General features: G+C 41.4%; 1 protein-coding gene across 1 annotated transcript in view; it reads left to right on the top strand.

The window, feature by feature from the left end:
* Nucleotides 1-1175: 1175 nt before the first annotated feature.
* Nucleotides 1176-15250, top strand: part of LOC104277177 (tyrosine-protein kinase RYK-like) — a gene marked incomplete at both ends in the record, with an annotated part of 18912 nt that continues 4837 nt past the window's right edge. The window contains 6 exons of the mRNA XM_009873741.1: nucleotides 1176-1297; nucleotides 4614-4713; nucleotides 5863-5997; nucleotides 8204-8260; nucleotides 9551-9695; nucleotides 13786-13886. Of these exons, the coding sequence (XP_009872043.1) occupies nucleotides 1176-1297; nucleotides 4614-4713; nucleotides 5863-5997; nucleotides 8204-8260; nucleotides 9551-9695; nucleotides 13786-13886 (660 nt within the window). The remainder of the gene's footprint in view (nucleotides 1298-4613; nucleotides 4714-5862; nucleotides 5998-8203; nucleotides 8261-9550; nucleotides 9696-13785; nucleotides 13887-15250) is intronic.

The raw sequence follows: 15250 nt of genomic DNA, 5'->3' as shown, positions 1-15250 counted from the left end.
TTATTATTTTTGTCTTTAAAAAAAGAAAAGCCTTTCATGAATCCCTAGATTCTTGAAATAACTTCAGGATGCCTTAAATGCTGTCATCTTGGAGTCACAGCCTTTCCAGTTTTCTTGACTTTCTAGCCATAATAAAAAAAGCCTCAATTATTTATGTTCTCAGTTGCACGATGAATGTTTTAACTGAATTCAGTTCTCGTGCTTGGAGTGTGCACCTGTGTCTGATTTGCCCAGGTGTTCTCTTAGCATGTCAATATATTGCTGAGCCTGAATAGCATTTAACTGGGAGCAATGGAGGAAAAATTGTATCTGAGACAAGACAGATTGGTACTGATTACAAATACAGTGTGGTTTTACATGAGGGTAAGGAGCTGGGATTGATTTTACAGTTGCAGGGAAGCGGATTAATTTATTTTAGCACTGCTTGTTAATGGCACCCAGGGCAAGCCGTAGGGTCCCACCTTGTGTTCAGGGTGATCTTGGAATGAGGGCCACAAGAGGTAATTGGCAGCTTTAGTGTTTTTAATATTGGAGTATGCATTATTAGAAAATGAACCTTAGTGCTCTGTAATCAATAGTTTTTTGGGTCTCTCAATTCTCTGTGTGTTTTAAAAGCAGATGATAGACATAAAATATTAGTGTTATTTGGTGTACAAATGTCATTCCTCCCTCCACTGTATGCTTTGTGTCATGATCTAATTAACTTGAAGTTGATTTCATGGCGCTTATGTCTCAGGGTCACAAAATGAACTATTTCAGGAAGAATTACCTGCAGTTAACAAACCGATAATCCCAGTGGTTTGTTTTGAGTGTATGCAGTTGTAAATAAGAGCAAAACTGGATCTGTGTCTCCCAGAAGCAGACAGGATACATTCAGGAGAGTCTGTAATAACACTTTTGGAGGGTTGTATGAAAAGTTCTGTTTCCTTCCATTATATTCAAATTTTTGCCTCTAGAATTGTTGCTTTTTAAGAATTTAAAGCACTCTTGTTAGTGCTGACACTCATGAGCATTGATTTCCAAACCTACCATTGAATTTAAAGACTTGAGGAAGAATTTGCTTAAGCAGATTCCTCCACTGCATGTGGAGGTGGTGGTTCTGAGAGTTGATTGTTTCAGCCTGTTACTGTTGGTTCTATTCTTCCTGGTTTTAGTGTTTTTCTTTCTCAATACAGGTCTTCATGCAGAGTTGTCGTATGTGAGGAATGATGTGGTTAATCACTACGCATTGTCCTTCAATCTCTTAATACCCAGCGAGACCAACAATCTTCACTTCAGCTGGCATGCTAAATCCAAGGTAAGCAGGCATAACTTCTGTGTTCAAGTACTTGAAACATGATCAGTATTGCTTGGTAAATACCCACTATTATTAGTTTATTGGCTTTTTTCCTGTGCAAAAATTATCATGTTAGATGCGAAAGAATTATTTATGACTGCAGGCAAAAAGGTATGATATGTGTCCAAACTGTTCCTTTTTTTTTTCTTCTGGAAAGACTAAGGACTTCTTTGAAATCATTTATACTTCTTGTTTCTGGCAAGCTATATGTGTATATACAAGCTACTGACTGTGGAATCCCTTCTGGTGGTGCATTGAACACAGAAGAGGCAGCCTCTGCAAATCACATGCAAAGCAACTGTGTTTTAGAAATTTCTAGAAACGTGTGTTTCGAGATGAAGCCATGGTTTTAGCTGGAGCCATAGTTATAGCCAGAACTGTAGTTTTAGCTGGTATGTAGGAGACCTAATATGTTTGAGCAAGCAGAAGCAGTGGGAGAATGGAGGTGTGAGACACAGGTGTTCTACAAGGGGAGCTTATCCCCAAGGGCAGGATGCTCTTATCTTCAAAGACAGAATGCCCCAGGACTCCCAAGGGCCAGTAAGATATGCAGAACCAGCCTAGGCCAGCCTTGGGGTCTCTTAAGAAAGATAAGGAGTTAATTGAATGGAGCCCATCAGAAGGACACCCCGATGAAGTAAAACAACAACCAGAGACCCCCGATGACCACCGAAAGACTGTATTGCGCATGCAGGAGTGGGCAGCAGCATATGTTAATGAGTTATTGGAAATTACATGGAGATACATATATATCTAAACCCTATGTAAGCTGTACATTTAGCCCTTCACAGGGCACACATTAGATGGAGCTATCCCTAGTATGCCCAGTCCTGCAATAAAGAATACCTGCTTAATAGACATCAAGGCTATTAAGTTCTGATTTCAGCCTTTTCATGGCATCAGAGATGAGAAGAACCTATAAAAGTAACATCTAGTAAGTTAAAACCAAGCTCTGATTAAATGGAAAGGGAATTTTGTTTCACTTAATACCGTGGCTGGAGCATGCAGCAACAGCTGTCATGAGGATTGCGTGTGCCCTTACATTTTGAAGGGTTTCCAGTCACTTAACAATTTATTTTTGAATGAAGTGATCTGTTTAGTCTCTGCCAGATGTTTTTTCTTTTCAAAAAAAACCAACAAAAACCACCCCAAACCAACAAAACTTCAGTTTTTCTGTCCCTAAGTAGGAGAGAGAGCAGTAGGAACAGCAGTATCTAACAGCTGCACCAAGTGCAATTCCTGAAGATTCCTTCTGCCATTGTTCTTCCCTTTGAGGTGGAACTTCTTTTGACACATGAATTTTGACCTGCAATGGTATTGGTTAGAGTGCAGGTGTTGAGGTTCAAGCTGACTGGGACGAAGAACTATGCAGTCTCCAGCTCACTCCTCCCCCCATCCCCCCCTATTTCAACAGTGATGTGGAGGGAGACAAAAAAAAGATAAAGAGTTTGAGATTAAGGATAGGGGGAAGGTAATAATCTACCATTTAAGATGACACGTGAAGAACCAGAGCAACGTGGGGAGAAAAACATAGATTTAACTCACCACCACTATTTACGAAGTAGGATAGTCAGAGGAATACATCAATAAATATGTCCTGATCTTAAATAGACTTTGCCCTCCCCTCCATCTACCCAGGTACCTCCTCCCCCGCATCAGTGCAAGGGGGGCAGTGGGGGGAAGTTTCGTTCATCTGGCCATTACTCATTGTCCATGGCAGCTCAAGGGCTCCTCGCAGTCTCTCCTTCCTGCCACGTAGTGTCCATCTCACAGGAGGCAATTCTCTTCCTCCTTGGCAGCCTGCCGGGGCCACAGATCACAGATTGCTCGGTCTCTCTCCGCTCTGGGATGGGGCTCTACATGTACCGACGTATCCTGGACGCCGCCACTGCTGTCGATTCCCTCAAGTGGCAGGCAGCCACCTTCCTGCCATCTCAGCCACCACGGGCTTCAGGGAAAGGTCCTGCTCTGGAACCCTTCTCCCTCTCCTTCTCTGGGACTCTTCTTCCCCTTTCTTCTCAGGGCAACTGTTCTAACCTCCCCCTCCTCCAACAGAAGAAACACTCCCTCACATTAAAGACAGGACAGCTCAAAACAAGAGAAGCCAAAAGAGAGAGAAACAACCCTGGGGTCGCCTCTGAAATACCTTGATGGCAGAGGTGCTGATTGGCCTGGCCCTGGCCAGAGGCAGGTCCCACTCCTACCTGGAAGTGGGAGAGGCTCTCAAAGTTTTGCTTGAGTCTACCCCTGTTTTTTACAAAAAAGACCCCACCAGACTCAAACCCATGACAGCAGGCCAGCCCTTCTACTTGATACGACATTCCACCCTCACAGGCAGCTCAGTCACTTGCCGTTTCAGTAGGACCTTTTAAGGAATTTCCTTGTTACAAATTCATCCATGAGTTACCTGCATCACTGTCTCTGCCCTGAGTTTCCTTAGGCCTGTCCATGAATTTTGAAGAAGATTTTTTTGAGCTTGTGTAGCCCTACCTCCGTGACAATGATGACACCACTCGGCATCTTCTGTGCTGACTTTGTAGAATTGGTGCAATGCAGTTTATAGGAGCTCCAAAACTGTGTTGTTTCTATCCTTGGCATTTTGACTAAAAATTAAATTCACAACATAAATGCATCCTATTATGTTTTAGAAAGGGGGGAAAAAAGGAAACTAAGGGGGCAAAGTCAAATCAGATTAATGAGTGTGGAAGGATAGAATGAATTTCCAACAGGAGCTTATGACAGAGTTATAGTCCTGTACTTTTTTTTTAACGGATATTTGCAGAATCAGCTTCTTAAGTGGAAACAAAATCTTTACTATAGTTGAATAAACTGTTTTTAAGGAATTTTGACTGTGTAGTTCATAAAATTGGGGAGGGGGCATTTTTTAAATTCCTATGGTTTTAACAAACTGGCTTTTGAACACAAAAAGTTAAAAGTATCAGCAACTGAGGTTTTTGGTGTTTTTTTATTGTAGTTTGTTTTTTCCCCTGTTGTTGGTGTTGGTATTTTTTTTTTATACAGCACTTTAAATTCTGCCCCAAATTTTCAAGAATGATTTCAAGAGTGGTTTCTTTTTTAGTTAAATTTGAACTGTAACAAAAGTCTGCTATTTAGATTTCGTATAAAACTTCAATTTATTCACCTAAAATCACCATCATTCTTTGAAAATAAGATACAGTTTTTGATTTCAAGAATAATTATGAAAAAATATGTAGCATTTCTTTTTACTGGTGTAGAGACATCTTACATGTTTTCTGTCTCTCAACTCTTGTTACAGGTTGACTATAAATTGGGATTTCAGGTCGATAATCCCATGGCTATGGCTATGCCCCAGACCAACATTTCTCTACAAGGAGAAGTTCCTCGCACACTTTCAGGTAAACTTCCCACAGCGCACAGCCAGTGCTGATACTAATAATGCTTTCTGGTGGTACTTTGTTTTTTCCCCAGATGTGTGTATTGTTGCCTAAGAACATAGTTTTTCTCTATTGATATGCTTACAGGCTTTCTGCAACAGTTACGACATTGCTAAAAGGCTGATACAGATTGAGACTGTTAGTCTGAGAGTAATATTTTTCCCCCTTTAGTGAAGGATACAGATTTTCCTCGAAAGGGAACATGACGTTTTTTTGTGTATATGTACACTCACAAGGTTCATGTTCTCTTTCAAAAACAATAATTAACAATTGCATGGGGTTTAAAATGCATACCTTTGAATTCCCCTAACCTACAGAGATGACATTTTAAGATATGTGGGTGTTGTTAATACATTAAAGTGTTTATGATAAGTTTAAAACTGAGAGAACTATTCTGAATGTATACTAGCTCCTCCATAGAATTTATGTTAGAAACAATTGCATTTGTTTCAGGAAGTGTGCAAATGTTCGTCATTCATGCTCGTTCAAGTATGATTCCTCTCTGTCTTGTGTTCTGTTAGACACTCAAGGGGCAATAGAATATATATTGATGCTTTGATTGTTAACGACTTTTTTTTGTGAAAGCAGACACTGGGTAGTTAGGCTTGTTGTCTCTGCACTGGTATACAAGCTAGTAAGTAAATAATGTTGTATTAGCTTAAGCTTTCGTTCCAGTCAGATTTGCAGAGACCAAAATATATGAACTTAATGGCTGTGAAAAAAAAGCTAACTGTCACAGCTTTTGAAAAAGTGATGGGAAAAAATTTCTTCTCTGTTTTTCTGTGATAACAGAGGTTTCTGTTGTGACAGCACTTGAACTCCAAAGGTAATGGCTGGCTAATGGTCATTTATCCACAAACACGATTGTGGTAATCTGTGAACTTTTAATATGATTCAAATGAATTTAAAATGTGTGCCCTTTACTGCTTTAGTCTTGTCTGAAATTGCCATGCATGAAGACTAAAATAGTGTTTCTTAATAGCTAGTTCTTAAAAAATTGGCATTATAAACATAATTTTACAAGACGCTTATCTTTTAAATATTCATTCACAACAATGCCTGAAAATTACTCGAACTTAATTATAATGCCTCTTTGTTGTCTCTTTGCAGTGTTTCGTGTTGAACTCTTCTGCACTGGCAGACTCGACTCCGAGGTCACAATACTAATGCAGCTCAACTTGACAATAAATTCATCAAAAAACATCACAGTTTTAAATTTCAAACGAAGGAAAATGTGCTACAAAAGTAAGACATGAAGTTTCAAATACTAAAAAAGCTTGTAGTGTTAAAGTACAGTAGGAAAAAGGAGCAGAAAGTTACATCCAGGACAAGATTAACAGTTCCCAAGAGTGCATGTTGGAGTGGATAGGAAGAAACCAGGTAAAATTTTTCTGTTCAGAGACGAACAGGGTCAAAGCAGAAGCTGATGGATGAACAAGTTCCCCAAGTGTTCTGCTGCATTGACTGACCTTTTTACGTATATATCAAAAAAAATTTTCTCTGTTGTGCTTGGAAGGAAGAAACTAGTTTCCTCAAAACACCACTCTGGATATTCCAGTTGCTCTAAGAATTACCAACAAAATTTACTTATTTATAAATTGTGATTAACTTAAAATTGACTATTTAGCGAATGTAAGCATGTGTTAGTCTTTCAGACTTGGACTACAAAATGATCTTGGTAGGTAAAACAAAATTTACTTATTTATAAATTGTGATTAACTTAAAATTGACTATTTAGCGAATGTAAGCATGTGTTGACTACAAAATGATCTCGGTAGGTAATGCAGACCTCAGAAATCCCAGGTCAGCTCTTCTGTGTTCTAAGTTGGAAATCTGCAAGCACCGTTTATTCTTGGATTGTTACTGTCTCCTGTTGCTGCTTCCTAGAATTATTTTCTTGGGTATCAAAATATTTTGGAGAATCCCCAAAGCTGTACCCTCCTTAAAAATGGCTGTGGTATTGTATTCACAGGCAGCATTTGAGGATGGCCACTTCTCTCTTTATGTGCTCTTCCTGGCTCTGTTCAGGTTACCTGGAGCCTTTGGGGACAGTACTTGGCTTTTCAGGGGGGAGTTTGTCACTTCTCTTGGCTATTAACGTCTAAAGATGAACTTCTGGCAAGTGTGTGTGAAAGAGGTATCATGGCTTTTTAGCACATCGTGTTGTTATACTCATGTTCCTCGCATTGGTGTTATGGGAAGATAATTCAAAGTGTGTCTTTTTCTAGTGAAAATGGAGATCTGGCTGATAATGTTGGTATTTTAATTTCATGTTTTCCTAGGTATTTTTTCAAATGTTCTAGTGGGAGAAGTCAGCACTGCTTATGCATTTCCTTAGGCACCGCACAGTTATCTGGGTGTGTGTGAGAGAGAAAGCCACTAACTGTATTATGCAGAAGTCATTCTTTCAAAGATCATGTTTCTGTGGATTTATAAAAATGTCAGTTACTTTTTTTAATGTGCATTGTTTGGTATAGAGATCTGGGGATTTCTGTTTTAATTTAGTGCATAAGTTAAAAATATGCATGAACTTGCTAGTGGTTTTGCTAAGGGCATTCATAATAGTTCCTCCTAAAGTTTAAAAAAAGGAAAAAAAAACCAAACAAAACCCCTCTCTCAGATTTTTTTCTTCCCCTGGATTGCTTTTTCACAAGTTCATCAGGCTAAACTGGCTTCTCAAAGAGTCATAAGGAGCTGTGCTGGGGGGTGAGCAGCTCTTCACAGCTGGGAGCAGGAAAGGAGATGTGCAAGTGGGACTGCGCCTTTGCAGCCACAGAAATCCTTTATGTTGCCTCAACTGTGAGTGAATCCTCAGTGAGGTTCATCTGAAGTCATCTTCACAGCCTGCATTCCCTTGGTTTGCACTGCTGCTCCTAGTGACCAGGCTCATCATAAGCTTAACGCAGATCAGTCAGTTTTAAAACACTTGGGACCGTAGCATCTGCTGAAAAGGCACAGAACCCACGGCTGTGTCTCTTAACTTCTTCCTAGGATGAGTAACGTTAGACTGGAGCCAGAATTTCTTCCCAAAGGTCAGGGTAATATTAACGGAACATTCAAGAAACCATTTTCTGTCCTGCAGTAACTGATTCTGTGAGGTCTTTGTTGTTCAGTGTCTGGGCATACACTCACGTAGTCTGCACCTCCTCTTTCTACTGTCTGCTGCTTTGGACTGTGGACAAGCCTGAGGGTTTTCTGAGGTAGGTAGTGGGTTCATGCCTGTCAGTGGTGTGATATATCTGACCCGTGTGTCTTAGGGAAGAGTGATTTTCTGATTATACAGTGAGTAGGTATTTAAAACGGAAATCTACGGGTAACTGTAGACCCTAAATCAGCTCACCTATTTGGAGAAGCAGATTTGTTTTTCCATAACTGAGGCAAGTGACTTCCTGTGAAGAGCTACACTAATAAAATGTATACCACACTTAATGGTTTTCTCTCATCTATTTAGAGCTTGAACCAGAAGTAAAATCTCCAACATCTGATAAAAACAGCAGCAAGGCTATCTGTAAGTAATTATGAGTGTACAATTTACTTGGAGTGCAAAAGAAATGAAAAACTTGTTTTGTTTCCACAGCTTTCTGTATGAAAACACTCCTCAGGCAGTCTGTACTATGCCCAGTATTTGTAATTATTATTTTAACTAGGAATATATACTAGTGAGGAGGGAAAAAACTCCAAACTGTTCCAAGTCTCCTAACAAGTCTTTTTCCTCATGTCTTATGAGCTCTTGTTTCTATTCACGACTGATCTATTTTCTTGACCCAGGACTTGTCTAGTTTGCTGTTTTAACTTGTCAAAATTGGATGAATAGAATGAGGTAGTTTCTTCTACTCACTCCTCTTCTACCTGAAAATACCATTGACCAACTGTGCTCAGTCTCCGTAGTACCCAAGATATAAACAAAATGCTTTTGGAAGGCAGTGGAGTGCATTGCTCTGTTTTCTCTTTACCACCTGCTGTTTCTTCCAGGGCAATTGTTCTCCACAATATGTGATTTAAAATTGACGATGGCTGCACATCTGCCTCCTCCTGCCTGCAGTCCCTCTGCCCACGTGGCTGCTTAGCACCAGGTGGAGGCCAGCGCAGCAGAGAGCACTGTGTTGCCAAAGTGCAACTCAGCAGTTTTGCTGTAAAACTTGCTGCAGCTGAGATTCTCTCTCAGAAGAGCATCAACTGCCGTGTTAACACTTCTGCATTAGGATTTGGGGTGGGGGCTGTAATCCACGCATCATGCCCTAAAATCAGGAGAAGAAGCTGAAGGTGGTTGCTGTGGTGCATTTGGTCAGTGAGTAAGCACCACTGCCCTTATGTATTAGTCTGGCTTTGTTTACTGTATTGGTGCATGTCCTGGTGTACAGGTGGCTCCTGCTCTTCCAGCCTCAGCTAGCCGGTCTGTGCCATGGGCTGTGCTGAGTTTGTCCATTCTCCTACTGCATTTGCAGCATGGGAGCCATGGAGGAGGGTGAGGTAGAACCACCAGGACCAACAGACTATTTTAGGAGGTTCCTGCTAGCTTTTATCCTTCAGTAGGAACCCTTTGTTTGTCCCAATAAATAAGTGGAGGCATGGTGTGGCTTGCTGGGCCCTGCCTTGCTTAGCTGTGGTGCCCACTCCTCTGGGGGTTACCATAGTCTGCCTCAGCTGACTGGCTCCTGCTGGACCTGGGTGCCAGCAGCACTGCCTTCCTGACATGTCAGCCTGCTGTGTGTGAGCTTGGTTTGTGGGTGGTGGGGGTTTTTTTGTTTGTTTGGGGTTTTTTTGAGAGGTTCAGTTACTTTTCACCTTTCTGTTTCAGTTGATCCTGTCAACGCAGCTCCCACTACTTCTACCCGTGTGTTTTATATCAGTGTGGGCGTGTGCTGTGCTGTTATATTCCTGGTGGCAATAATATTAGCTGTTTTACATCTCCACAGCATGAAAAGGATAGAGTTGGATGACAGGTATGTGTTCAAGCTTTTCAAGTGCATTTTTGGGTCACGTTTACTTGGATTTGTGCGAGTTCTCATCTCAAAATGAGCACTCCTAGTACCTTGTGATTTCTGCTCTTAATGTCAAACTGTGGCAATTATTACCTGTGTAAAGCTGTGGTAAGTGCTGTACTGCAGAAAGGTAGCAGTTGCAGGTGCTCTGTTATTCCTGGGGTGAGAGGGTTGTGGTTGTTGAATTTTTGTCAGAATAGTTGTGTGGAGGACACAGTCATAGACTCATAGAGTCATGTCAGCTGGAAGAGACCTAGAAGATTATCAAGTCCAGCCTTTGTCCCAGCCCTATCAACCTACTAAACGATTCCCCCCAATGCAACATCCACCCGTCTCTTAAACACCTCCAGGGACAGTGACTCAACCACCTCCCTGGGCAGCCTGTTCCAATGTCTGACAACCCTTTCAGTAAAGAAATTCTTCCTAATATCTAACCTGAACCTCCTCTGATGCAATTTAAGTCCATTTCCCCTCGTCCTATCACTCTCCACTAGGGAGAATGGACCAACCCCAACAAATTGCAAATAGACCAACCCCAACAAATTGCAACAGTGTTGCAATTTGAACAGAAAATGTCAGGATCGAAGAAAAATCTGAGAGGTACCTGAGTGCACTGAAAATACTTGGATTTACTGACTTCTGCAGGAGATTGAATTTCAGATTTCTCTGTTTTGATTGATTTACCATTGCTCACTTTGGCCTTAGGGTAAAGTCTGGGGATTAGAGCTGGTTGGTTATAAAGCTGAAAATGTGTCTATCTCCCAACTGTATTTTCAATCCAGAAAAAAGATTGGCATGTGCATGCGAAAAGGACTGGTAATGTGAACCTAAGGGCGATATGGTCAGCTGAGTGGTGATTAAACACCGAGGCGGAAGGGAGGCTGAAAAAGCAGGTGGACTGAGGCAGTGTGAACAAGCCGCATCAGATGCAAGTGTTCAGGGGCAGGCAGCTTTGAAACTGAATAGTTTGGAAAACAGTGGAGCCCGTGGGTGGTCACTGCTGTTGAAAGGATATCTTGAACTGTTTCTGTTCCTGTCTGCAGCCTCTCAAAGCAGCGCTATCTTTTCGTCTTCCTCTCTACCCATTCTATTTAGGTATCTATTTCTTTCTGGTTTTCTTTCTGCCATTTACTCTGGAGGCGCCCCCAGACCACATTGTTTTTGGATGTTAGTAATACACCCCCCAAAATTACTATTACAAATAGCAAGTAGTAATGGTTTCTCTAGGCCTGATTATCTGAGCAAATAGCTTGTCAGCTTTCTTCAATTCATTTGTGCCTGTCAAGGGATTTTAATCAGTAGAAAGTGTGAAAGGATGTGCAGCTTGTTTTAATTCAGAAAGCAAAAACATTGCATTTATAGAGTGTGTGAAGAGTATCATCTGTGGATTTTTGAGACTCTCAGCCTAGCAGTGTGATCAAATGTCCTTTCATCCACTCCATTCTGCTTGATTTCTGTGGAGTTACAAGCTAAAATTCATCTAATGTGAATATGCTGTGGTTTGCAGGTATTAAAGAGTTTGCTCTAAATTATCATGTACGTTTTGATAATTTCTGTGATGTTTGTGCAGGTGGTGGGGTTTAGTTCTTCAGACAGCCATGTGATGACTTGGTTTTTGAGCCCAAAGGTGCCTGACTTGGCCAGACCTTCAATGGGCTCCCGGCTAAGAGCTGTTGTCAACTAGCGTCACAGCAAAGGTGTAGCAGAGGCACAATGTGCCTAAAAATCAGGATCTCTGGTTTTATTTTCAGAATGGGCAGCATGCAGAGGAGCCACCAAAAGAGACTGTTGGTGATGTTTCAGCGCTTGAATAAGAAACTGGTTCAGTGTTGTAGTTTAGCCTCATGTTATGCACTAGCATATGTTCAGTGACTGCTTGATCAAGGAGCAACTTGTCAAGGAGCTTGTGAGAGAAGAACCAAATTCTGATTTAGTTTTGAATAACAAGCTCAAAATGTTGCTGTAAAGGAGTTCTGAATTGAAGATGATAATATCATTAGGGTTAATGCCCCCCAGGAGCAACAGAAGCTGAAAAAGCCACTGCTGTTGCTCTTAATGTCAAAACCCCAAACTAAATAAAAGTGAAGAAGGTTGTTAAATGGAAGCCAAGGCCAGGCAGCTGAGTTTACAGGCTACACATGGGCTATTTGAGAACATTGTATTGAAGGTTCAGAGCAAATGCTTGCATACCTTCTATCAAAGGCACTTGAAAAAGTGCCAGAGAAGGTTAGCATGGCTTAACAGCAGCATAATGGAGGTTATTAAAAGCAAGAAAGCATTGTTCAAAAAGCTGATGTAGTATGCAAGTGAGAAAACTAAGAAGGATCATAAACATGAGCAACTTAAATCTAAAAACCAGAATGAAGCCAGCCAGAAAGGTAGTTTTTCAAACTTGCAGCAGGCATAAAAAGTATAATTTATTTTTCAAACTTTCCTGCAGCAGGAAGACAGCCAAAGAAATCTCTAGGGCTAGGAGGTGATCAAGTTTCAAAAGGAGTTTCCAGACATAGCAGGAAAACAAAATGCAAATTCTGCATCAGTGTTTAATGCAGCGACCGTGCCAGGACACTTGCTGGAGAGTGGATCATATTGAAGCAGCTTGTAGACACAATAGTGTGAACAGTTAAAAGAAGCAGTAATAAGTTGTCAGCACCAGAAAATAGTCTTTCAAAAACTTTAAAGGCAGTTAAAGTGGAGCAGCTAGACCATCAACTGTGGCTTTTAACCTCATGCTGAAAACTGTGCTGGAACCCTACACCTGGAAGACAGCGAATATTCCAGAGAGAGGGAGATTGAGGCCGGCTATAAATCAGTGAGCCTGATGTTTGTGTTGTGAAATTAGTAGGTTCTGTTCTAAAGAGAAAAGTCAGCAGGTGCATCTGTGATTAGGATATAATGAGGAAGAGTTGACTTGACTTCTTTTTTTTCTTAAAGGAAGTCTTGCTTCAGAACCAACAGTGATCTGAAAGTCCTACAAGTTGGGTAGCACTGCCCCAGCAGAGGGTTATACCCAAATCCAGTCTTTTGTTTGTTCTGATAAAGTCAGCAGAAGTGGAGAAGCTTTAAGATTCAGATAAAAGAGGGGATGTTTATGTATGTTTGGGACAGAGATCAAAAAAGCTGCTTCAGGTCCTGCTGTCTGAGCTAGTAACAGATAGTGCCTTTGCCTGCAAACCTCTTCACCTGTTCTTTGGCCATTACAGTGATGACTTTTTGTAGAATTTTGCCTGTGTGGTTAAGACAGAAAGCACATCCTGCAATGGTTTTTACCTGTGGTTTGCTTGTCTCTTGAATATTACGTACAGCTACGGTCCTTCTATCCAAAGAAAGTATCTTAAAAATGCATTGTAGGTGGCCCTGGAAGGGGCAGCAAGCATCCTGAGAGAGGAGTGGAAGAGCAGGCTAGGACGGTGTGGTCTGTAAAAGAGAGCTGAGACAGGTACTGTGGTACAGGGCAAACAGCTGCTTGTACTGGTGAACTAAGGAATATCTTTTTGAAATTTGCTCCAGCACTAAGGGGCAGCAGATAGAGCTAGTTGCTCTTCTGCCTAGAGCAGGCAAGAGGAGATCACTCTGTCTGAAAAAGCTAGTTAATTAAGCTTTGCAGGATGTTCCAAGTTCCTCTCGGTTTGGCTCAGACTGCTGCTTTCAACCTGTCGTAGTCGTTGTTGATTCTCACTGGGATGTTGGTACTGTGAAGCAAACACACGCAAGTCTTCTCTGGAATAGTTTTGCTGCTTCCGGTATGAGAGGGTAATTCTTGCAATAAATGTTTTGTCACCTTCATTTTTCAAAAGCAGGGAAAAAAAGTACTGGAGAGTAGAGCAAATTTCACAAAACAAATAGGAGGAAGTGATTCACTTTCAAAGGAAAGAAATGCTAAGGTTTTTGAGTCACCTGAAATAATAGGTTTTAATGTGTGAAAGACTAAAGATACCATTCTTTTGAAGTCTCGCCTTGAGAATCTACTGGTTTAAACTTTGATAAGTTAATTTTGAATTTATTACAGTGGCAAACAATCATGTTCATGTCTGGTTTTGTTTTAAAACAGCATTAGTGACAGCAGTAGCTCACAAGGTTTATCCCAGCCTTCCACACAGACGACACAGTACTTACGAGCTGACACACCGAACAATGCAACGCCGGTAACCAGTAAGTGTTAATCTAATTACAGACACTTGGAACAGACCCTCTTGGACACACCTGGAATATTTGGTGATAGAAATCACACTGATTTAGTATCAAGTAGAAAAGAAGAGCATGAAAAATTTCCTGGCTCTGCCAGTTTGCCTCTTGAGTTCACATGGTGTGTGGTTTTATCCAGCCATGCCATAGTCAAGACTGAGGCCTCCTTAAGTACTGGGGCCCAGGAGTCATCATATGAGCACGATAGTGTGTTTTGCCTGGATATTCTCCCTGCATGTACATCAGTCAACCAGAGAGGCTTCAACAGATCTGTGAAGCATTTGTTTTCTTAGCCCTGGGAAGAAGCTGCCTTACACAGTTCAAGCAGAGGGCGATACAGAGCTGAAAGAGGTAACAGCAAGTGGAAGTGTCCACCTGGTCCTAGGGGCAGTTACTGAGAGGAGACCAAGGCAAGCGGTGGCATTGACATCTATTACCATAATACATGGTTATGTTATTCTTTTCATCTTGGCAACTCACAACAGAAATAAATACGTGGGGAAAAAACTTTACAAGGGCGATATATTCACAATCTCTCTTTGTTTACAGCTTTGCTTGAAAGGACATGAAATAGTTAAAAAGAGGAGTGAATTAAAAGGAAGGGTGGCTGTAGTGTGTGTACTCGGTGATAGACTGATCTGGTAACTGATACTGTTTATGTTCTATGTTAATTCTGTAATTACTGAAGATATTTGTTATATGTGGAATCTTTACCTCTCCAATTATCTTCTATCTTATCTAGTGGAGGGTTATCCTATGCTGTCTAGCATCCCTCCAGCGACATGACTGTTCTGACTGTAGCGACGCTGAACAGTGCAGGGACACCGTTGGTGTCAAGTTCCTTGGCAGGTCAATGTCATTGGACTGACTGTGAGCCCTTCCCTTGTGCTGGCAGTTAGGCTGCTAGGCTGGAAGACAATTTAGGGAGCTGAGCCTGCCCAAAACTGACTTCTTCTGCAGAGTAATGAATTTTTAGTTAACTTGGGTCTCTGAACTGACTTGTAGCCTAGCTGTATGAGCACCAAGATTGGTGCTTAGGGCTGTGGGTCTCCATGACTGAGCCCTGGAAGAAGGCAGGACTTAGCCCAAACTCAGTTGGCTTAAGCTACTGCTGATGAGCCAACTTTAAAAGATCTACAGTAAGGTAAGGGTTTATAGTACAAAGTGAGTGTCCTGGTTTGAGAGCACCAGGATAAAAGTTTTCTGGGGTGCTCTCGAACCAGGACAGTGAGAAAAATGGAGAATCCCAGCCAGAGGAACAAAGTATCTCTCTGTTAAATTGCTGTTTTTCTCAATAGAGTGAGAACTGCCAAGCTGAAACCTGGCATTCC

The sequence above is a fragment of the Apaloderma vittatum genome, unplaced genomic scaffold (genome assembly GCF_000703405.1).
Source record: "Apaloderma vittatum isolate BGI_N311 unplaced genomic scaffold, ASM70340v1 scaffold3757, whole genome shotgun sequence".
Taxonomy (NCBI): Eukaryota; Metazoa; Chordata; class Aves; order Trogoniformes; family Trogonidae; genus Apaloderma; species Apaloderma vittatum.
This window is presented reverse-complemented; position numbering and strand designations above follow the sequence as displayed.